The 24,566-nt window shown below is 46.3% G+C and overlaps 1 protein-coding gene across 1 annotated transcript in view; it reads right to left on the bottom strand.

Moving 5' to 3' along the window:
* Nucleotides 1-24,566, bottom strand: part of LOC140480696 (plexin domain-containing protein 2-like) — a 415,414-nt gene that overhangs the window by 120,445 nt on the left and 270,403 nt on the right. Inside the window, exons 6-7 of the mRNA XM_072575933.1 lie at nt 22,709-22,827; nt 21,431-21,530 (exon numbers count right to left, since the gene is read on the bottom strand). Of these exons, the coding sequence (XP_072432034.1) occupies nt 21,431-21,530; nt 22,709-22,827 (219 nt within the window). The remainder of the gene's footprint in view (nt 1-21,430; nt 21,531-22,708; nt 22,828-24,566) is intronic.

Here is a 24,566-nt window from a genome sequence, read left to right as displayed (position 1 = left end):
TTCTGCAGGTGCTGGAGGCTAGTTTTGAATTTGGAAGGCGGATCCACACAGAGACACCCGTAGGGTTAAGTTGAGGAACTTTCCGTCCTTCACTGTGCTGTTATCAGACAAGCAGTGAAAGGGTATTTAAAAACTAGACTAAGTTGTTGTTTAAGAGTGATGCCAGCACCAGCACAGCCAGCAGATACCACGGAGATTGCCACCCTGATTTCCTGCCTCGTCACATGATTCCTGCTCACATTACAATTGGCTGGGTCTTTCCATTGTGTGTGGCACTGCCAATCTGTTCAAGGTACACTATTTAGGTCGACATTGTCACCATTACATTCTGATTTCCATTTATAGATGCTGCCTGACTGCTCAATATTTCCAGCAGCAGATCACTAGTGTGTTTTTGCATTCTGACAGAGTATAACGTTGCTGGCGCCTCATAAATATAGAATTATGTTGTCTGGAAGCAACGTGCTTTAATTAGTTCTTCCAACTTTGATACTTACACACAAACCATTCAGGCATTGCACTGACAGTGAGAGCAGAAGTAACAGAAAACAAAGTTAAACGAAAGGAACCAAACATTAAAAATGAATTTGTCTCAGCGAAAATTGGGAAGGTATTGTCTCCCTACAACAAATGAATAGCTGTCGATTTTTAGTTAAAAATCTCATAACACCAGGTTATAGTCCAACAGGTTTAATTGGAAGCACACTCGCTTTTGGAGTGTCGCTCCTTCACCAGGTGATAGCGGAGGACACAATTGTAAGGTATAGAATTTATAGCAAGAATTTACAGTGTGATGTAACTGAAAGTATACATTGAAAAATACCTTGATTGTCAGTTGAGTCTTTCATCTGTTTGAATACCATGATAGTTTCACTTCTTTCATGTGCAAATCACAAAACCTTTTTTTAAAAAGTTGCATTCTCAGTTTAACTGTAACAATTGGTGTTAGCTAGACAATATCTTGAAGGTGTTAGCCCCTGTGTTCTCTGTCTATGCCATGACGTTTAGATTGATTCTATTCTAAAAAGTGAGATAACAAGAGTTTTACATGAATTCGTGTAGTTTTTGAGTAAAGTACAATGTAACTCTGCAAGTACAAATTCACCCCACAATATATGTGTGTGTGCATGAGGGTCTTTGTGTCTGTCTGTCTGGGTTGGGGGTTGTGAGTGTGAGAGAGAGTGTATATGTGTGTATAGTGACTGTAGAGTGTCTTAAGTCTGTGAGGGGGTGCATGTGTGAGTATGGGAGTGTGTGTGTGTGTGTGTGTAGGAGTGTCTTTTAAAAGCCTTGGATGCAGGCCATCAAGTCCTGGCAGCTAGTTTACCTTTAGGGAGAACCTGGCAGAATTACCTGGACTATTGTGCAGACTTGTGTGTTAGGGGTTGGTGGAGTCATCCATCCAGGCTATGAGTTTTTGGGATTGCTGAGGCATGTGTACACATGGCTTCCTCCATGAAAATATGGCAACCTTCACAGACAGGAAGATTCAGCAAACCAGTCAATGGGCACACACCTGGCTGAAAAGCCTTTCTGTGATCTTGAACTCACTGTAACAGTAGCCAAGCATGACATGAGCAGTGTGCTTCCAAGTGCATTGCTACCTCATTAAAGCAGAAGGGGACTAACATGGATGGAGAAGCCTGCAGAGATCTCTCCAGCTTCAGAGATCTGGCAGCCTCGACTCAAGGTAGTCTGAGGGTGGACACGATCTCTCTGCCCAGTCTGATAGTGATCTTTACGCCTCCTGCCAAAAGTGGCCACAGTGGAGGCTTCTACACCAGTGCAGGGTGTGTCAGATTGCTAGGGTCATGCAGCCATTAGACAACCAGAGGACAGCTGTTACCTTCACTGGGGGTTGCAGCATATCAGGACCTTGCCTCCAGCTCAGCACACAGATCTCATCACAGCACAAGCAAACACTTTGACGCACCTCAGTAGCACAGCCAATTAAATCTCTGACGTCAGATATTGTTGCTTATTTCTGATTAAGACGTGTTTGAGATATCCCTCATATTCTTTATTAAACAAGCAATTTTTTAAGAATACCTTCTGGAACCCATGAATCCTTCAATGGAAGTGTGGAAGATTCCTGCTGGAATGTGGCCCTCTTTGTGTTATGGAACGTGGTGAAATCAGAGGCTAAACCAACACAGATGAGATGGCTCTTGATGGTGGAAAGAAGCTGTGTGTCATGTGAGGGACAGATGCCAGAAGAGCTTCAAGTTTCAAGAATCGGGTTTCTGCAGGCCTCCCTGATGTGTACTTGCATACCCCAACCCCTGCTACAAGCAAATCATGTGGTACTCTTGTTAGTAAGGTCCCCTCTTCACCATCCTCCTCATCCAATGAGAGTACTGTCGCCCACCTCCCCCCCCCACCCCCCCCACCCCGCCCCGCCCCACATTCTCTGTGTTAAAGGTTTTTCTCATTTGCTGTACCAAATTGTGCGAACTGTAGATGACAATGATGATCTGTGGGACCCACACTGGATCATACTGCAGAACTGGTATGGTTAAGGCAATGGACTCACATGTGCAGCACTCCTGCCTGCTCAATAGTGGAGCTGTGTCTTGCACTGTGCTATTCCTCTGCCTCACTGCGAAGGTTCATGGTGTCAGTAAGCAGGAATGGAGTGGATAACGTCTGACACAAGGCACCATCCCTGGAGCGGTGGCTGCGGGTTGAACAACCATATGCCTCATAGCTAGTGCCTGCAATTTGCACACAGACCTTCAGAATCCACTTTCTGTGGTCATTTGTTACTTCAATGTTGATAGAATAGAATCTCTTTTTGTTGATGAGTGATGTAGCCTGGTTCAATGGAGGTTTCATGCCACATGTGTACTATCAATCCTACCCTGCCTAAATGGCTGTGAGTTCAAATCCGAGCAGCCTCACAGCTTGGATCCTGGGATTTGTTTAGGTTTGGATGGATTCAACTCTCAAACAGCACGTTGGTCACCTCCCATCAGTGTTGGTGGGTGGGTGTCACTACCTGGGATATTCCCCATGTCACTGGGGCCCCTCTTTGCATGGAGGCACAGAAGTTGAGTGAGTGGTAAGTTTAAGCACACGGGGATGAAGTGGCCATCCACTCCCACAGGATATAGCTCACCCTGCATTCTGGTTCACAATTGGCGTCTGTCTCCCTGATGAAACAGAAAGATGGAGCCTTCTCAGTGCTGCCTCTTTGACATTTAAAGGAAGTTCATTCAGTCCTGAAGATTCTGGTAGTGACAGAACCCTTTCCCCTCCCTTGCTGCTGCTCCAGCTGGTAATGTAGTATCTTCTCTCCTGCCGAGGAAACTTCCTCCTGTTGCTGTCGGACAGCTGGGAATGGGAGGCTCTGCAGCATGTCTTCCTGTGCACAATCCCTCTAACATTCAGCTGGAGCAGCAGTGCATGGATAATTCCCGTCTTGGTCACTGCCACTCTCTTACTGGTTGCCAAGAATGGACTGATCCTGCTGGCGCCCCTCAGCTCTCCAGCCTGTCCTGAAAGGCTCTGCTCTTAATCAGACCTCCCCCTCCTGCTTTACTGAACTTTACCTTTCCTCTCCCCACACTCCCACAGTGCACTGTTATGGATGGAAGATAACATTTTCACTGAGAGTCTGCTGTGCTGCCTGAAAACCAGCAGCTTTTAACTCATGGGATTCCAAAACAGGATCTCTATATACTTCATTTGGAAGGCAGCATACACTTTGATTCAGAGATACAGAATTTGACTTAATCAGTTTGTTGACCACTTCTGAGTGACACTGCCTAGCTTCAACCTTTCCATCTTCCTGCCGTGGGCACTCCACCCATGCAATTCAACAGCCTTGACTGCAATGGTTCCCACTTGAGAGGGCTTCATTAAATTCTGGTTTGTGATCTTTCATCAAGAATAATACTTTCCTGGGCATAATTGGCTCATTCTCAGCAAATGGAATTGATCTATGAAACACTGCTATTTAGTAGTAAGTTGCCACCGAATGAATTGAGAGTTTGGTCCTGCTGATTGAGAACAGGTCAGGATGATTAAGAGTTTACTTTTTCACTTTTGTGTGTGAAATCATTATTGATGGCACCTGTGAAGAACAGCACAACATCGGTTCTAATCACTGGTAGTAAATAAATCATTCTTCAAAGTGTCAAGAATGTCATTAAGAACGATTACAAATCATCACAGTACCTCTCATCAATTGGTAGCGCTATTTTCAACTGACAAGACTCACTTCGGGGCTTGAGAGCTGCCAGGAAAATATATTGAATAAAATGCATCATGTTCCTGTTGCAACCATCGGCTATGTGCAGACACTGTTTAGATTGCTTTACCACAGCGTTGCCAAGGGTTATTCATTTGACTTTACTGCTTAATTGAATTAACTTTTATCTTGCACAGTTATACTGTAATTCAACAAAGTAAGCATAAAGTTAGGTAATATCATACATAGCCCATTCCCCTCATGTTGAAGGTTGCTCCTGTATAATAGCACATAAGACTGGAAAATGTAGTGAATGAATACTTTATCAACAAGGATTTACAGAAGTTAAAAAGTAAAAGCTAAAGATTCAAATGTAAGTTTTGCAATATTCATACACTCTACTTAATGTTTCGGGTCCAGTGACTTTTCTTCAGAACAAATTGTAGCTAGGGAAGAGTTGGAATCTATGCCAAAGACAGGGAGTGGCAGGTGGTAAAAGATATGAAGGACAGTTTGCGGGCTCTAAAATAATTAATTTAAAGTTCAATAATTTTAGGACCTGAATACCTTCTTCCATACCCTTGACCCGGTCATGACATACATTGCTTTCATCACAGCCAACCCATTTCTGCCTCCTAATTGCAGGGACTCTAACAAGGTCAGCCAGGTGGACCTCATAGAATATGAGTTCCCTGATTGGGGCTGTTAATCTGGTCTGATCAGTGAGCCTTGGCTGACAGAGAAAAAGGGGTGTGTCAGAGATATTGACACTTTGGTATCCGACTCTGAATGAGACAGTATTAAAGTCAAGGACTGTTCATACGGAAATAAAGGTGGGTGATACTGGCCCCTGTGGAGTTATTTCACTAATGGTCACTATTATCAGCTTTTCTTTCTCTTCAGCTCAGCACCATCTGTCCTTTTATCTGCCTAACTGCTGTTCTCTCTCTCTCTGGTCTCTGTCTTCAATTCCCCTATCACTCCATCTTCAGCATATATACCAACCTTTTCCTAGCTACAATCAGTTCAGAAGAAGGACACTAGTCCTGAAATATTAACTCTGTGTTTCCTTCACAGATACTGTCAGACCTGCTGAATCTCTCCAGCAATTCATGTTCTGGTTTTATGTTCAAGTTGGATTTGAAAGAATGGTAGTTTAGTATTTATTTATTTATTTGGATTGCCATCCTGGTGGTCTGAGGGCCATAATTATGTCTTGAATACAATGGTTTTTAACCTTTTATAATTGATTTGTGCAGGATTTCAGTAATGTATGCTTCTTCTTTACTGCTGGCAGTGTAGATAGTTATAGGAGGCTTTTTTTTTTCTTTGTGATAGCTTGGATCTTTGCATATTGTTTGTCTCTTCTAGGGTTTGTTTCTGTGGATATGTGTGCACTATATCTTCAACTTATGTTAATGGAATTTGATTCTCATTCCATCTGCAAATCTGCACTGACGTAGATTGGTATGTTAGTCCAATTTCTTGAATTTTGTGGACTTCATCCAATTCTCTCAGAGATTGAATTCTTGGTGAAACCAGCTTGTTGACTTTGTTAATTATGTACCGTGGAGATTTACTTTTACTTGATGTGATATCCTTTATTGTAATTGGGGATTCTTCTTTGGAGGGTGGGAGGTTGGATAAATGGGTATTTTCCCTTCCTCTCAGTCCTAATGGCAGACTTGAATTTGGAGTACACGGTGATTCACTGTGGTGTGTTGGAAGCAAACTGAATTCATTTGTAGATGCTTCCGTTGTCTGATTACCACTTATTGTGACTCACTGGGGTAGTGTGCTGAAAATCAAGCCCGGTCATGAAAGTTCAAGATTTTGATATAGTGTATTTAAATTCCCCAATTTACCTTAGAGAGTATGGGCCCATGGTTTCTGTACTTAATAAGAAATAATATTTATCACACGTAATCAGATTGTAGTTGCAGACAAACAGTTATGAACCATCAGCATATAATGTGTACACACACACACACACACACACACACACACATATGCATAGTTCATCTCTGTTCATAAATTCTGTTGAGTTGGTTCTTGCTGAGTCGTAAGTTTCTTCCTGGCTTCCTTCTTCCAAATACCTCCCAGTGGCTGGGAGAGATCAAATCACTTCTCTGTAAGATTACCTGTAATAAATTGGTCTTTTTCTGTCGCAAAAACACAAGAGTTGGAGAAACTTAGCAGGTCTGGCAGCAGCTGTAGAGAGCAAAATAGAGCCCTTCTGTGTTGAGTGCTGCCATGAGGTTGGTGGAGCTTGCTGTCATCAGAAATCAGTAGTTTCTCTTGATGCCTTCTGGGTCACCAGCATGTTTTCCCTCTGTTTTAGCCCAAAGTCAAGTTTATCTCAGTTGGCATCATTTCGAAGTAGAGATGGCCATCACTGCTCACTGTGCTATGTGTAGGTTCCTTCAAGTTTGAAGTGGTATGGTCTGGAAGGAGATATTGACCTAACCCGAAGAGTCTTGTTGAGTAAACAACAGGAAGTTCATTATTTACAGGTTTTACGAATTTGCTCTACATTTCGACAGAGACTGTTAGGACCACACTAGCTTCTGGTGCTTCTACAACTTTAACCAAGTCCCTGTGACATCACTCAATGAGTAGTTCACACTTTATTCAATCCAGCATGAACCATTTCAGACACATGTCCAACAGTGGTTTCAAGCCTCATTCTTGAATTGGTCTCAACAATGTTGTATACTGCATCATTGGAAATGCCATTGTTTGGGGGAACATTATAAGACTTTACCTGTCTGTTCAGAATACATTTTGAAGATTCCTTATCAGCATCCAAAGTAATATTAGGACGTCTGTTCGCATCCATCAGCTTCAGGATTCAGAAAATTTATCATTCATCTAACAATTATTGGTCACATCTTGAAGTATATGAAATTAATGCATTGTTTGCAGAAGTTCATTGTATGCAAACTACTTTTGTGAAGTTCCTGAATGAAGCCATGGTAGAATATCACATAACCACCTACATTTCTAACTCTGTCACTCATGTATCATTCTGTCTGCTGCATGGCAATGGGATCCTAGCACTGTGTGAAGTTGGGCCAATAGACAAATGGGCACTTGAGCAGGGAATGTGCCACATGAGCAGGGAATATGCAGCAGCAGGGAGAGGTTCGGCACTGTTGAAGCTCAACCTAACCTTGCCTCCTCAAAAGCTAATAGAACCACTTGAGCCTGAATGTAACAGAAGCTGATTAAATTTTTCCCTTTGATTTTAAGAAGCACTGAACAGAATTCAATGTTGAGTTTGTCCATCTCAGCAGGAATAGCAAGTTGAAAACTACATTTTGTGGTGAAGCTGACAATGAGAAAAAATTTACTCCAGAGCCAACAGTTCTATTAGAAAGACTTCTATTCACTGCCATTATGAAAGAGACCCTGTTATCCCCACTCTCTGCCTACTGCCAGTCAATCCTTTACCCATGCCAGTATTTTGCCCCTAACATCATGGGCTCTTACTTTATCTTACAGCCTCCTGTGCACCACCTTGTCAAAGGCCTTCTGGAAATCCAAATAGGTCACATCTATTGTCTCTCCTTTGTCTAATCTGCTCATTACCTCCTCAAAGATTTCTAACAGATTTGTAAGGCATGGCCTCCCCTTGATGAATCAATGTTGACTCAGACCTATTTTATCATGCATGTCCAAGTACTCTGCAATCGCATCCTTAATAATAGACTTTAAAATGTTACCAATGACCTAAAATTTCATGTCTTCTGCCTCCCTCACTTCTTAAACAGGATGTTACACTAGCTATTTTCCAGTAGTCTGGGATTCTTCTTGACCCTAGTAATTCCTGAAAGATCACTACCATTGCCTCTACAATCTCCTCAGCTACATCCTTCAGAACTCTGAGGTGTCCATCCAGGTCTAAGTGATGTATCCACATTCAGACCTTGCACTTCCCTAGCACTTTCGCTTTAGAGATGTCCATTACACTCACCTCTGTCCCTGATTCTCTTGAGTTTCTGGCAGATGCTGGTGTCTTCAAGTGTAAAGCAAAGTGTCTATTCAGTTCCTCTGGCATTTCTTTGATCACCATTAATACTTCTCCAGCCTCATTTTCCAACAGATGTCAGCGGGGGAGCACTTTGGGGCCAGCGACCATAATTCTATGAGCTTTAAAACAGTGATGGAAAAGGATAGACTGGATCTAAAAGTTGAAGTTCTAAATTGGAGGAATGCTAATTTTGATGGTATTAGGCAAGAACTTTCAAAAGTTGATTGGGGGAAGATGTTTGCAGGTAAAGGGACGGCTGGGAAATGGGAAGCCTTCAGAAATGAGATAAAGAGAGTCCAGAGAAAGTATATTCCTGTTACTGTGAAAGGGAAGGCTGGTAGGTATAGGAAATGCTGGATGACTAAAGAAATTGAGGCTTTGGTTAAGAAAAAGAACGAAGCATATGACAGGTATAGACAGCAAACATCGATTGAATCCTTAGAGTATAAAAGTAACAGGTGTATACTTAAGAGGGAAATCAGGAGGGCAAAAAGGGGACATGAGATAGCTTTGGCCAATTACAGTTAAGGAGAATCCAAAGGGTTTTTACAAACACATTAGGGACAAAAGGGAGAGAATAGGGCCCCTCAAAGATCAGCAAGGCAATCCATGTGTAGAGCAGCAGGAGATGGGCGAGATACTAACTGAGTATTTTGCATCAGTGTTTACTGCGGAGAAGGACAATGAAGATATAGAATGTGAAAATAGATGGTGACATCTTGAAAAATATCCATATTACAGAGGAGGAAGTGTTGGATGTCTTGAAATGCATAAAAGTGGATAAATCCCCAGCACCTGATCCTAGAATTCTAGGTGTATCCTAGAATTCTGTGGGAAGCTAGGGAAGTGATTGCTGGGCCTCTTGCTGAGATATTTGTATCATCGATAGTCACAGGTAAGGTACCGGAAGACTGGAGGTTGGCAAACGTGGTGCCACTGTTTAAGAAAGGTGGTAAGGACAAGCCAGGGTACTATCGACTGGTGAGCCTTACATCAGTGGTGGGCAAGTTGTTGGAGGGAATCCTGAGGGACAGGATTTACATGTATCTGGAAAGGCAAGAACTGATTAGGGATAGTCAACATGGCTTTGTGTGTGGGAAATTGTGTCTCGCAAACTTGATTGAGAGTTCTTTGAAGAAGTAACAAAGAGGATTGATGAGGGCAAACCATGGATCTAGTCTACATGGACTTCAGTAAGGTGTTCATCAAGGTTCTCCATCAAAGACTGGTTAGCAATGTTATATCTTATGGAATACAGGGAGAACTAGCCATTTGGATACAGAACCGGCTCAAATGTAGTAAACAGAGGGTGGTGGTGGAGGGTTGTTTTTCAGACTGGAGGCCTGCTTTTCATCACTTATATAAATGAGTTGGATGTGAACATAAAAAGTATAGTTAGTAAGTTTGCAGGTGACATCAAAATAGTGGACAACGAAGAAGGATACCTCCAGAGTACAATGGGATCTTGATCAGACGGGCCAATGGGCTGAGGACTGGCAGATAGAGCTCAACTTAGATAAATGTGAGGTGCTACATTTTGGAAAGGCAAATCAGAGCAGGACTTAAACACTTAATGGTAAGATCCTGGGGAGTGTTTCTGAACAAAGAGACCTTAGAGTGCAGGTTCATAGCTCCTTGAAAGTAGAATCTCAGACAGATAGGACAGCGAAAAACACATTTGGTATGCTTTCCTTTATTGGTCAGAGTAATGAGTGCAGGAATTGGGAGGTCATGTTGCAGTTGTACAGGACATTGGTTAGGCCACTGTTGGAATATTGCGTGCAATTCTGGTCTCCTTCCTATCAGAAAGATGTTGTGAAATTTGAAAGGATTCAGAAAATATTTACAAGGATGTTGCCAGGGTTGAGGATTTGAGCTGTAGGGAGAGGCTGAACAGGCTGGGGCTGTTTTTCCTGGAGCATTGGAGGCTGAGGGATGACCTTCTAGAGATTTACAAAATCATGAGGGGCATGGATAGGGTAAATAGACAAGGTTTTTTCCCAGGGGTTGGGGAGTCCAGAACTCGAGGGCATAGGTTTAGGGGAAGAGGGGAAAGATATAAAAGAGACCAGAGGGGCAACCATTTCACACAGAGGGCGGTGCGTGTATGGAATGAGCTGCCAGAGGAAGTGGTGGAGGCTGGTACAAAGACAACATTTAAAAGGTAACTGGAGAGAAAGACGAGTAGGAAGGGTTTTGAGGATATGGGCCAAGTGCTGGCAAATGGGACTGAATTAGGTTAGGAGATCCTGTCAGCATGGACGAGTTGGACCGAAGAGTCTGTACATTCTATGACTCTGTAACAGTCCAATGTCAACCCTTGTCTCTCTCTTACCTTTTAGATATCTTAAGAAAAAAAATTGCAATTTTCTTATATATTATTACCTAATTCAACGTCTTATTTCATCTTCTCTCCCCTTTTTTTAAAGTTATCCTCTGCTGGTTTTTAAAGGTTCCCAATTCACTGGCTTCCCACTAATCTTCAGCACATTACATGCTTTTTCTTTCATCCTGCCCTCTGACTTCCCTTATCCGCTATGGTTGCCTTGTTAGCCCCTTAGTATGTATCTTCTTCATTGGGATGAATTCCTTCTGTGCCTCCTGAATTAACCACAGAAACTCCAGCCATTGTTGCTGCACCATCTTCCCCTGCTGGGCTCTCCTTCCAATCAACCCCGGCCAGCTCCTCCCTCATGTTTTTTGTCATTACCTTTACTCAACTGTAATACTATTTGCCTTTGGTATTTTCTCAAAGACGAACTTTTGAAAAAAATCGATTTCTAAATGACTAATTAAATACGATGAATGGTTAAACACTCAATACAAATCCATGTGGGACACCATTGTCACATGCTGATTGTGTGTCATACAGTCATACAGCACAGAGACAGACCCGTCGACCCAACTCATCCACGTTGACCCATTTTCCTAAACTGAGCTAATCCCATTTGCCTGCATTTGGTTCATATCCCTGTAAATCTCCCTATCCATGTACCTGTCCAAATGTCTTTTCAATGCAATTGTACTCATCTCTGCCATGTCCTCTGACAGCTTGTTCCGTACATGCACCACCCTCTGTGCGAAGAAGTGATCCCTCAGGTTCCTTTTAAAGTTTTCCCCTCTCACCTTAAACCTATGCCGTCTAGTTTTGGACCCCACCACTCTGTTGAAAAGACTTTGGCTATTCACTTTACCCATGCCCCTTATGATTTTATAAACCTCTATATTTTATAAATCCAATCTCTCCTTATAACTCAAATCCCCCAGTCTTGGTAACATCCTTGTAAATATTTTTTGTACCGTTTCCAGTTTAATAACACCCTTCCTATAGGAGGGTGACCAGAATTGTGTGCAGTGCTCTAAATGTGGCTTTACCAATGTCTTGTACAGGCGGAACAATGACACCCTAATTCCTGTAGTCAATGCTCTGACTCATGAAGGCAGGCATGCCAAATGACATCTTCATCACCCTGTCTACCTGTGAGCGATACATCTGCACTCTGTTCGACAACACTCACCAAGGTCCTCCCATTAACCGTGAAAGTCCTGCCCTGGTTTGTTTTACTAAACTTCAACACCTTCTATCGAGTTACATTAAACCCCACCTGCCATTGCTTGGCCCACTGGCTGAGTTGATTATCTGTTCATTATCTATACTCTCAGGGTCCCGTTGTCCACCCATTCTCCCAACCCTTTAAAAAGTTGCCCTTCTCTGAGCATCAACTTTAGTTAACCATTGGAGGGAAATTATTTAAAAACTATAGAATTGACAGAAATTCCCCAACCAACACTTTGGTCACCTCTTCAAGGGAAAACAATCTTGTACATCAGACATGTCCTGTCTTTTAAACATTTATGCAGGATCCTTGCAGCAAATAGTGAGAAAAATAGTAATGGATTTTAGGAAGACATTGCCATAGGGAATAACAGGGAAGGTGATATTCAATACAGAAAGGGCTTGCATCAAATGCATGGGAAGAGGTTATACTTACAAAATAGCACAAGTTTAATGGGGTAAAAGAGGAGATTTGGGTGTTGCCAAACCAATCTAATAAGCGGATAAAACCCTACTAAAATATATAGAAACTGGGTTCATAAGTAGAGGCCAAGTATAAAAGCCAGTGAGTCTTAAAAAAAAACACTGGCCTTCCCCAGTTGAACTCTCCTCTTGTGGAAGGACATGAACTTTTGAAGACAGAATGGAAAAGCTTTACCAGATTTATTCTGGAGGAGAGGGTTATAGTTTTACCGATAGACAGCAAAAGCAAAAGAATCAGATGAAGCACGAGGAAAGCAATTTTTACACAGTTTCAAGTTAGGGATTATTAATGCTTTACCTGATTCATGCCAGATCTGACTTTGTTCACAGCCTTTAAAAAGGACTAGATAAATACTTTAAGTTGAAGAAGAATTCCAGGACAAAAGGCCTGGGGTCAACTGTGTTGTTCTGCAAATGAGCTGATACAGACTTGATGGGCCAAATGACCTTCCTCTTTGCTCTGCTATTTTGTTTTCAGACTTTTTTTGCAAACTTTCGAGATAGGATTTGAAGGCCAAGAGAAAACAGGGAGGTGACGGTCTCAAAGCAAAGAGGCTGCAGGAATCTGAATATATGATAAAAGCTGTGGACCTACATACATTTTACGAAATCCACTTCATGCAGAATTTTATTAGTGCAACTTACACTTCTGTTTGACAGAAATAGGTTGATGGAAATACTTCTGAAATAAAACTCACCTTAAATGCAGTGCCTATAAGTAATCAGTTGGAGGACTAATAATAACCATGATAATAGCAATATCGGAGTACCTTAGCTATGATCACCAAGGTATGTAAATATTATAGTGTCCAGACAATAAATATATGTTAAAAAGCCAACTTCATTCTGAGATGGTTGCTTTTCTCTTATTAATTACTGATGCAAAGTTGATCATGTTCACAAATGTTCTACCTTTTAGTTATGGGGACTGTTATGGACTAGGCCAGACCCCTCAAAACATTTTTAAACAGGTAGCACAGACTGTAACTTTGCTATTTGTTTAGTTTGGTGTATAGTGGATATTCCCCAAGTAAATTAGCTGGGTCAAATGCCAGGTTTTAAACTAACAAAATTTATTTACAAAATTACGGAATGAAACATAAATTCAGAAAACAGAATACCGGATAACTTAACCCATCCAAACCTGACTTAATGGCGAGGACTGGTGTGAGACACGGTGAGGGCAGGTGCGAGACACGGTGAGGGCAGGTGCGAGACACGGTGAGGACTGGTGCGAGACACGGTGAGGACTGGTGCGAGACACGGTGTGAACTGATGTGAGACACGGTGAGGACTGGTGTGAGACATGGTGAGGATAGGTGTGAGACACGGTGTGAACTGGTGTGAGGCATGATGAGGACCGATGCGAGGCATGGTGAGGACTGTTGTGAGACACGGTGAGGACCGGTGTGAGGCACGGTGAGGACAGATGCGAGGCACGGTGAGGACCGATGCGAGGCACGGTGAGGACCGATGCGAGGCACGGTGAGGACTGGTGGGAGACACGGTGGGGACTGGTGCGAGGCACGGTGAGGACCGGTGCGAGGCACGGTGTGGACTGGTGCGAGGCACGGTGAGGACCGGTGCGAGGCACGGTGAGGACAGATGCGAGGCACGGTGAGGACCGATGCGAGGCACGGTGAGGACCGATGCGAGGCACGGTGTGGACTGGTGTGAGGCACGGTGTGGACCGGTGTGAGGCACGGTGAGGACCGGTGCGAGGCACGGTGAGGACCGGTGCGAGGCACGGTGAGGACAGATGCGAGGCACGGTGAGGACTGGTGGGAGACACGGTGGGGACTGGTGTGAGGCACGGTGAGGACCGGTGCGAGGCACGGTGAGGACTGGTGTGAGGGACAGTGAGGACTGGTGCGAGGCACGGTGAGGACTGATGCGAGACACGGTGAGGACTGATGTGAGACATGGTGAGAACTGGTGTGAGACACGGTGAGGACCGGTGTGTGACACAGTCAGGACTGGAGTGAGGCACGGTGAGGACCGATGCGAGGCATGGTGAGGTCTGGTGAGAGACACGATGAGGACTGGTGTGAGACACAGTGAGGACCGACTCGAGGCATGGTGAGGACTGGTGCGAGACATGGTGAGGACTGGTGTGAGACACCGTGAGGACTGGTGTGAGACACCGTGAGGACAGTTGCGAGGCAGGGTGAGGACTGCTGCGAGACACGGTGAGGACTGGACGTGAGGTATGGTGTGGAATGGAGGTGAGAGACGGTGTGGTCTCGAGGAGAGGTACTGTGTGGAATGGAGGTGGGATATAGTGCGGACTGGAGGTGAGGTACGGTGTGGAATGGAGGTGTGGCACGGTGTGGTCTGGAGGTGAGGTATGGTGTGGAATGGAGGTGAGGCTTGGTGTGGAGTGGAGGTGAGGCATGGTATGGTCTGGAGGTGAGGCACGGTGTGGTATACAGGTGAGGCAAGGTGCGGAATGGAGGTAAGTCCCGGTGCGGAAAGGAGGTGAGGGATGGGGTTGAATGGAGGTGGGACACGGTGTGGAATGATGGTGAGGTACGGTGTGGAATGGAGGTGAGGTACAGTAGGGAATGGAGGTGAGGTACAGTAGGGAATGGAGGTGAGGTACAGTAGGGAATGGAGGTGAGGTACAGTAGGGAATGGAGGTGAGGAACATTGTGGTGTGGTGCGGAGGTGAGGTATGGTGTGGAATGGGGGTGAGGTACGGTGTGGTCTGGAGGTGAGGCACGGTGTGGAATGGAGGGGAGGCACCGTGTGGAATGGAGGTGAGGTACAGTAGGGAATGGAGGTGAGGTACAGTAGGGAATGGAGGTGAGGAACATTGTGGTGTGGTGCGGAGGTGAGGTATGGTGTGGAATGGGGGTGAGGTACGGTGTGGTCTGGAGGTGAGGCACGGTGTGGAACGGAGGTGAGGCACGGTAGGGAATGGAGGTGAGGTACGGTAGGGAATGGAGGTGAGGCACGGTGTGGTCTGGAGGTGAGGCATGGTGTGGTCTGGAGGTGAGGCACGGTAGGGAATGGAGGTGAGGTACGGTAGGGAATGGAGGTGAGGAACATTGTGGTGTGGTGCGGAGGTGAGGTACGGTGTGGAATGAAGGTGAGGCACCGAGTGGAATGGAGGTGAGGCACAGTGTGGTCTGGAGGTGAGGAACTGTGTGGAATGGATGTGAGGCATGGAGTGGAATGGAGGTGAGGTATGGAGTGGAATGGAGGTGAGGCACAGTAGGGAATGGAGGTGAGGCACGGTGTGGATTGGAGGTGAGGAACGGTGTGGAATGGAGGTGAGGCACGGTGTGGATTGGAGGTGAGGAACGGTGTGGAATGGAGGTGAGGCACGGTGTGGATTGGAGGTGAGGCACGGTGTGGATTGGAGGTGAGGAACGGTGTGGAATGGAGGTGAGGCAAGGTGTGGAATGAAGGTGAGGCACAGTGTGGTTGGGAGATGAGGCATGGTTTCGAATGGAGGTGAGGCACGGTGTGGAATGGAGGTGAGGTACGGTGTGGAATGGAGCTGAGTCATGGTCTGGTCAGGAGGTGAGGCACGGTGTGGTATGCAGGTGAGGCAGGGTGAGGAATGGAGGTGAGCAACGGTATGGAATGGAGGTAAGGCACGGAGCAGAATGGTGTTGAGGTACGGTGTGGAATGGAGGTGAGGCACAGTGTGGAATGCAGGTGAGGCACGGTAGGGAATGGAGGTGAGGCACCGAGTGGAATGGAGGTGAGGCACCGAGTGGAATGGAGGTGAGGCAAGGTGTGGAATGGAGGTGAGGTACGGTGTAGAATGGAGGTGAGACATGGTGTGGTCTGGAGGTGAGGCATGGTGTGGTCTGGAGCTGAGGCACGGTAGGGAATGGAGGTGAGGCATAGTGTGGTCTGGAGGTGAGGAACGGTAGGGAATGGAGGTGAGGTACGGTAGGGAATGGAGGTGAGGAACGTTGCGGTGTGGTGCGGAGGTGAGGTACAGTGTGGAATGGATGTGAGGCACAGTGTGGTCTAGAGGTGAGGCACGGTGTGGTCTAGAGGTGAGGCACGGTGTGGTCTAGAGGTGAGGCACAGTGTGGAATGGAGGTGAGTCACGGTGTGAAATGGAGGTGAGGCATGGTAGGGAATGGAGGTGAGGTACAGTGTGGTCTGGAGGTGAGTCGCAGTGTGAAATGGAGGTGAGGAACGGTGTGGTTTGGAGCTGAGGCACGGTTTAGAATGGAGGTGAGGCTCGGTTTGGAATGCAGGTGAGGCACCGAGTGGAATGGAGGTGAGGCATAGTGTGGTCTGGAGGTGAGGTACGGTAGGGAATGGAGGTGAGGTACATTGTGGTGTGGTGCGGAGGTGAGGTACGGTGTGGAATGAAGGTGAGGTACGGTGTGGTATGAAGGTGAGGCATAGTGTGGTCTGGAGGTGAGGCACAGTAGGGAATGGAGGTGAGGTACGGTAGGTTATGGAGGTGAGGTACATTGTGGCGTGGTGCGGAGGGGAGGTACGGTGTGGTATGAAGGTGAGGCATGGTGTGGAATGGTTGTGAGGCACAGTGTGGTCTGGAGATGAGGAACGGTGTAGTCTGGAGATGAGGAACGGTGTGGAATGGAGCTGAGGCATGGAGTGGAATGGAGGGGAGGCACGGTAGGGAATGGAGGTTTGGAACATAGTGGTGTGGTGCTGATGTGAGGTATGGTGTGGAATGGAGGTGAGGCACCGAGTGGAATGGAGGTGAGGCATAGTGTGGTCTGGAGGTGAGGCACGGTGTGGTCTGGAGGTGAGGCACGGTAGGGAATGGAGGGGAGGTACATTGTGGTGTGGTGCGGAGGTGAGGTACGGTGTGGAATGAAGGTGAGGCATAGTGTGGTCTGGAGGTGAGACATGGTGTGGTCTAGAGGTGAGTCACGGTGTGGTCTAGAGGTGAGTCACGGTGTGAAATGGAGGTGAGGCACAGTGTGGAACGGAGGGGAGGCACAGTGTGGAACGGAGGTGAGGCACAGTGTGGAACGGAGGTGAGGCACAGTGTGGAACGGAGGTGAGGCACAGTGTGGAACGGAGGTGTGGCACAGTGTGGTGCGGAGATGAGGAACTGTGTGGAACGGAGGTGAGGCACGGTTTAGAATGGAGGTGAGGCACAGTGTGGAACGGAGGTGAGGTATGGTGTGGAATGAAGGTGAGGCACCGAGTGGAATGGAGGTGAGGCATAGTGTGGAATGGAGGTGAGGTATGGTGTGGTCTGGAGGTGAGGAACATTGTGCTGTGGTGCGGAGGTGAGGAACGGTGTGGAATGGACGTGAGGCACAGTGTGGTCTAGAGGTGAGGCACAGTGTGAAATGGAGGTGTGGCACGGTAGGGAATGGAGGTGAGGTACGGTGTGGAATGAAGGTGATGCACAGTGTGGAATGGAGGTGTGGCACGGTAGGGAATGGAGGTGAGGTACGGTGTGGAATGGAGGTGAGGTACGGTGTGGAATGGAGGTGAGGCATAGTGTGGTCTGGAGGTGAGGCACGGTAGGGAATGGAGGTGAGGTATGGTGTGGTCTGGAGGTGAGGAACATTGTGCTGTGGTGCGGAGGTGAGGTACGGTGTGGAATGGAGGTGAGGTACGGTGTGGTCTGGACGTGAGGTACAGTGTGAAATGGAGGTGAGGAACGGTGTGGAATGGAGGTGAGGCACGGTGTGGAATGGAGGTGAGGAACGGTGTGGAATGGAGGTGAGGAACGGTGTGGAACGGAGGTGTGGCACAGTGTGGTGCGGAGATGAGGAACTGTGTGGAACGGAGGTGAGGCACGGTTTAGAATGGAGGTGAGGCACAGTGTGGTCTGGAGGTGAGGTATGGTGTGGAATGGAGGTGAGGTATGGTGTGGAATGGAGGTGAGGTATGGTGTGGTCTGGAGGTGAGGTATGGTGTGGAATGGAGGTGAGGTATGGTGTGGTCTGGAGGTGAGGAACATTGTGCTGTGGTGCGGAGGTGAGGCACGGTGTGGAATGGACGTGAGGCACAGTGTGGTCTAGAGGTGAGGCACGGTGTGGAACGGAAGTGAGGGACGCTGTGGAATGGAGGTGCAGCACAGTGTGGTGTGGAGGTGAGGCACAGTGTGGTGCTGAGGTGAAGCACGGTGTGGTCTGGAGGTGAGGCACGGTGTGGTCTGGAGGTGAGGCACGGTGTGAAATGGAGGTGAGGCACGGTGTAGAATGGAGGTGAGGATCGGTTTGGAATGCAGGTGAGGATCGGTTTGGAATGCAGGTGAGGCACACTGTGGAATGGAGGTGAGGACGGTAGGGAATGGAGGTGAGGTACGGTAGGGAATGGAGGTGAGGCACGGTGTGGTCTGGAGGTGAGGCACGGTGTGGAATGGAGGTGAGGAACGGTGTGGAACGGAGGTGTGGCACAGTGTGGTGTGGAGATGAGGAACTGTGTGGAACGGAGGTGAGGTACGGTGTGGTATGGACGTGAGGCACAGTATGGTCTAGAGGTGAGAAACGGTGTGGTCTGAAGGTGAGGCACGGTGTGGAATGGAGGGGAGGTACGGTGTGGAATGGATGTGAGGTACAGTGTGGTATGGACGTGAGGCACAGTGTGGTCTAGAGGTGAGGAACGGTGTGGTCTGAAGGTGAGGCATGGTATGGAATGGAGGTGAGGCACGGTGTGGAATGGAGGTGCAGCACAGTGTGGTGTGGAGGTGAGGTACGGTGTGGTCTGGAGGTGAGGCATGGTGTGGAATGGAGGTGAGGCACAGTGTGGTGTGGAGGTGAGGCACGGTGTGGAATGGAGGTGCAGCACAGTGTGGTCTGGAGGTGAGGCACGGTGTGGAATGGAGGTGCAGCACAGTGTGGTCTGGAGGTGAGGCACAGTGTGGTCTGGAGGTGAGGTACGGTGTGGAATGGATGTGAGACATGGTGTGGTCTGGAGGTGAGGCATGGTATGGAATGGAGGTGAGGCACGGTGTGGAATGGAGGTGAGGTACGGTGTGGAATGGAGGTGAGGTACGGTGTGGAATGGAGGTGAGGTACATTGTGGTGTGGTGCGGAGGTGAGGCACGGTGTGGTCTGGAGGTGAGGTACGGTGTGGTATGGACGTGAGGCACAGTATGGTCTAGAGGTGAGGTACGGTGTGGTGTGGAGGTGAGGCACGGTAGGGAATGGAGGTGAGGAACGGTGTGAAATGGAGGTGAGGTACGGTGTGGTCTGGAGGTGAGGCACGGTTTAGAATGGAGGTGAGGCACAGTGTGGAATGGAGGTGAGGAACGGTGTGGAACGGAGGTGAGGCACGGTAGGGAATGGAGGTGAGGAACGGTGTGGAATGGAGGTGAGGTACGGTGTGGTCTGGAGGTGCGGCACAGTGTGGAGTGGAGGTGATGCATGGTGTGCTCTTGTGGTGAGGCACGGTATGGAATGGAAGTGAGGCACGGTGTGGAATGGAAGTGAGGCACGGTGTGGAATGGAGGTGAGACCCAGTGTGAAATGGTTTTGAGGCCCGGTGTCATCTGGAGGTGAGGAATGGTGTGGAATGGAGGTGAGGCACGGGGTGGAATGGAGGTGAGGAATGGTGTGATCTGGAGGTGAGGCACGGTGTGGTGCTGAGGTGAGGCACGGTGTGGTCTGGAGGTGAGGCACGGTGTGGTCTGGAGGTGAGGCACGGTGTGGTCTGGAAGTGAAGCACGGTTTAGAATGGAGGCTCGGCTCGGTGTGGAATGGTGGTGAGGAATGGTGTGATCTGGAGGTGAGGCACGGTGTGGTGCTGAGGTGAGGCACGGTGTGGTCTGGAGGTGAGGCACGGTGTGGTCTGGAGGTGAGGCACGGTGTGGTCTGGAGGTGAGGTACGGTGTGGTCTGGAGGTGAGGCACGGTGTGGTGCTGAGGTGAGGCACGGTGTGGTCTGGAGGTGAGGCACGGTGTGGTCTGGAGGTGAGGCACAGTGGGTCTGGAGGTGAGGCACAGTGGGTCTCGAGGTGAGGCACGGTGTGGAATGGTGGTGAGGCGCAGTGTGGTCTGGAGGTGAGCCATGGTGTGGAATGGAGGTGAGCCATGGTGTGGAATGGAGGTGAGGCATAGTGTGGTCTGGAGGTGAGGCACGGTGGGTCTCGAGGTGAGGCACGGTGTGGTCTGGAGGTGAGGCATGGTGTGGGTAGAGATGAGGTATGGTGTGGTCTGGAGGTGAGCCATGGTGTGGAATGGAGGTGAGGCCCGGTGTGGAATGGAGGGGAGATTCGTGCAGTCTGCTTGAAGGACTGTAATGCTGACCTTTTTATTTCTTTATTTTTCTAATTTATTTCTCAGGTCCTGTACCTCGATTCCTTTGTACGTAAATGGCGCTATACGTAGCGAGTTTGTAAACTTTTCAAAGCATTCATATGATTGCATGTGACAATGAACCTAATTCTAATTCTAATATTGGATGAAACAGAATAAATTGCCAAAAGAAATTGTAAGTTGTACTACCAGCAGACAATGGTCAAGCAATTGAGATTCTCTCAGCATTTCAATGAAACTACAAATAAACTGAGGTGACTCATCTTTTATTTCAGTTTGACAGTAATTGACTCGAGCTATGGCTGATTTAACATTTCTAAAACAAAACCAGCAAGAAGACACACATATTTAAGGAACAGCTGACACTGGTACTGCTCAGGCCAAATGTATTTAAGAGTGCAGACAAACCACAGTGACCTAATCACTGTAAATTCCATGAATCTATACATATAATTTCTCAGAACATTGGAAACTTACCCATAAACTTTTGATTATTTGTGTGCTGACTATAACTTGAAGGTTGTACAAAAAGGCAGCTGAAAATTTTAAAACAAACTCTGCCAAGTAATTAATGTCTACTGGCACTTTTTTGATTGACTGGTTCAGCACTATCTGTGCTGCATCATCCTATGTTTATCATTCTTGTTTCCAAGTTAACTGATTGTTATTCATTTCCATGAATAATTGATCCTATTCTGTCTCTGCTCTCAGTGAATCTTAATGATGCTAGAATAATGATATCAGAAAGTACACCTGACAATTATCCAAATTACTGAAACTAAACTTGAAAGTTAATTTTCAAATGTAACTGTTATTCTGAATATAGAATTTTATCGGCTACACTCAAAACTTTAGTTTGAAGAAAACTTCTCCTAAAGAACAGATTGAAAGCTCTCAGCTCATGTTTCCTGTGGTACGTGCAGTTTGGAATGAAGCAATTTCACTTACTGGGAATCTGTTGGATCTTGTGGACGACTACAAATGCATCTGACAGCCCCACTTTGACTGGGTGATTGGCTGAGTTTATCTCTGTCACGGGAACAGGAATCTGGAGAATAGAAGAATCAATATAAGTAGGATAAATTCCAACTGGATAGTTTTAATTCTTCAGGCATTTCAAAGCGTAGCTAATTTCTGCAGGATTCGGTTCACTATTTATTGATGACAGGTAATTACATTGGAATAAAACACTCCTAGTGCAATGCAAAATACCTTAAGTCATAAACCTAATTGAGTATTTCAATTGCAGTTACTTTCAGAAAACACTGCCATTGGTAAAGAAAAAATATTACAATGCTGAACTATAACATGCCTATAAATCACATCCTACTTCAGAATCAGCTATGTTCAGCTTTCACTTTTGAGGGAATGATTGATTCCTCTACTTAGAAATAACTACTTTCTGTGAAATAAATGCATTGAAATACTGCTGAAAAAATAGGTCTCAAATGGCGATTACGAAAGCAGATTAGCCATCTTCAATCCAAAATCGAGTAATAAGAGTTTTTTTTAACCTATCTGTATATTCAGTTCTGACAAATATTTATAGACATTATCTTTTTTTTGAGATTTGTAATGGAATAAGTGGTGAAGACATGCTAGTTTATTTTGTAAAAATTCATTGGAATCTTGCATTGAATGATTTAAAATATCAAAATGTACAAGCGTGATGTGATATTCTTTCTTGTAGGCATTGGACAGGTCTCCTGCTTTTTATTTATTAATTTGTTCCTCCAGGACTTGCCTTGAAAATGGAGAAGAAAATTAATATTTTGACTTTATCACCCCTTGTCATGACTGCCTCAGATATCATAAAGTGTGGAACGTCCTTTATAGACCTCCAATGTCATCGCAAAAGAATGTTCACCATGCGAATAATAGAGCATCTTTGAAATTTAATTTCATCACAGCCAGAACGGGTTGCACAATCTGAGAATTATTTGTGCCCCTGCTCATCCACCCCCATTCTTGAAGACAAATAAGATACAAGCCACAGGGTCAATGACCCCAAACAAAAGAAAAACTATAATTTGTTCAAATCTGTCTCAAAATGATTGGTTATCAATGAAAGAATTGCTTCTCCATACTGACCTGGCTTTGCCATCTCGTTATGAGGCTAATTAAGTAACCTCCATTTGGAAAACATTGTCTAAAGCACAATCAACATTTATACTTGCAAAGAAATATCATGATTACTATGGAATGTCAAGTAGCTGGAAAGCTTACCTCTTTGTAAGCAAAGACGATCCGTCCATCGCTGTGCAGGGTGGCCTGGAAGGTGAAGCTTCCTAAATCATAGTTATCTTGTAGGCGAACATTATCCCACTGTACAACCAGAGCAGTACCTGCACATACAGAAAATGCATGATAGTACAAGCAAAACCATGTGGATATGTAGAATCTTCAAGCTAATCCGCTGGGCAGTACTGTTGCCTGGCAAGGTAGCATGCTTTGCAAGAGAAACAACTGATCTGTTGACCATTTTATGCACTTGCAGTATTTCGGACGGTATAAGTTTTTCATTTCTCACACTACAGAGGGAGAGGTCAGTAAATTCATAGTATTCAATTAGCTGCAGCTCAAAGCAGTGAAAGATCTCTGCCAGTGGCTTCCCATTCTCCTGCCATAACTTTGTCAGAGATAGCGGCAAAAATGATCATTTACAACATTTCTGAGAGTTTCTGCTAACAGCCCACTGAAGGTGAGGTGAATGGTGTGAAGAGTCCCTGTGGAAATTGCTAGTAAATATCTGGTAGCAAAGCACCACAAAGTTGTGGAGAAGGAAGGTATAATACCTCTTCCAAAGAACTGCAAGGCAGAATCAGGTACTTCAGACCAATTTGTATGTGCTTCTGTTTGTCCTCGATATGAGCAATGATCCTAATCACACACAGCCACTCTGCTTCCACATGTTCTTTCCCTCCTGCTTTTAACCAGTTCCCTGAAATACTCTAAAATATTGACGTGGTCAGTGCTTCAATCACTAACTCCTGTACCCTGTGGAGTTTCTTTAATCTGAGGATTTGGACATTGCTGGCACGTGGTGCACCTATTGTCCATCTCTAAGTGTCCCTGAAAAGGTGGCCAAGGGTTGTTTCCTGAACCTGGATACCAGTCTGTTTATTGGGAGTTTCAATTTGAAAAGCAACCATGATATAGTTCAAGTCAGGATGTTCAGTTATTTGGAGAGAAGCTTTCAGGCAGTGGTATTCCCACGTGCATCTTGTTTTTGCCCTTTTCAGTGGTAGAAGTTAAAGGCTTGTCAAGTGTTTTAAAAGAGGCCGTGCTAAGTTGCTGCAGTGTATCCAATATGCTCCCTATAACCACACTGTGCCTGTGCTGAAGGGTGTGAATGGTTAAAGTGGTGGATGGGATCCTGATCTAGTTGGCTGCTTTCTCCTGGATGTTGTCAAACTCCCTGATTGTTGTTGGAACGGCACTCATCCAGACAAATGGGGAGTATTCTATCACACTCCTGACTTATGTCTTCCAAGATGGATAGGATTTCTGGAGCCAGGGGAAAGCCTCAGCGGCCACATCTCTGGCACTGAGTCTGGCTCTGTGGCTCAGAAGGGCAGGGGGGAGAATGGGAGAGTGATAGTGATAGGAGATTCAATGGTTAGAGGAACAGATAGGAGATTCTGTGGTCGCAAACGAGACTCCCGGATGGCATGTTGCCTCCCGGGTGCCAGGGTCTGGGATGTCTTGGATTGAGTCCACAGGATTCTTAAGGGGGAGGAAGAGCAGCCAGAAATCACGGTACATATCGGCACCAATGACATAGTTAGGAAGAGGGAGGAGGACCTGAAAAGAGAGTATAGGGGGTGAGGTTGGAAGCTAAAAGGCAGAACAAGCAGAGTGGTAATCTCAGGATTGCTATTAGTGCCACAGACTAGTAAGGTGAGGAACAGAGAGTGAGTGCAGATGAACACATGGCTACAGGGTTGGTGCAGGAAAGAGGGCTTCAGATATGTTGATCATTAAGATACCTTCTGAGGAAGGTGGGACCTGTACAAGAAGGACGGGTTGCAATTGAACTGGAGGGGCACCAATATCCTGGGCGGGAGGTTTGCTAGGGGTCTTC

This window comes from Chiloscyllium punctatum, chromosome 8 (assembly GCF_047496795.1).
Source record: "Chiloscyllium punctatum isolate Juve2018m chromosome 8, sChiPun1.3, whole genome shotgun sequence".
Classification (NCBI taxonomy): domain Eukaryota; kingdom Metazoa; phylum Chordata; class Chondrichthyes; order Orectolobiformes; family Hemiscylliidae; genus Chiloscyllium; species Chiloscyllium punctatum.
This window is presented reverse-complemented; position numbering and strand designations above follow the sequence as displayed.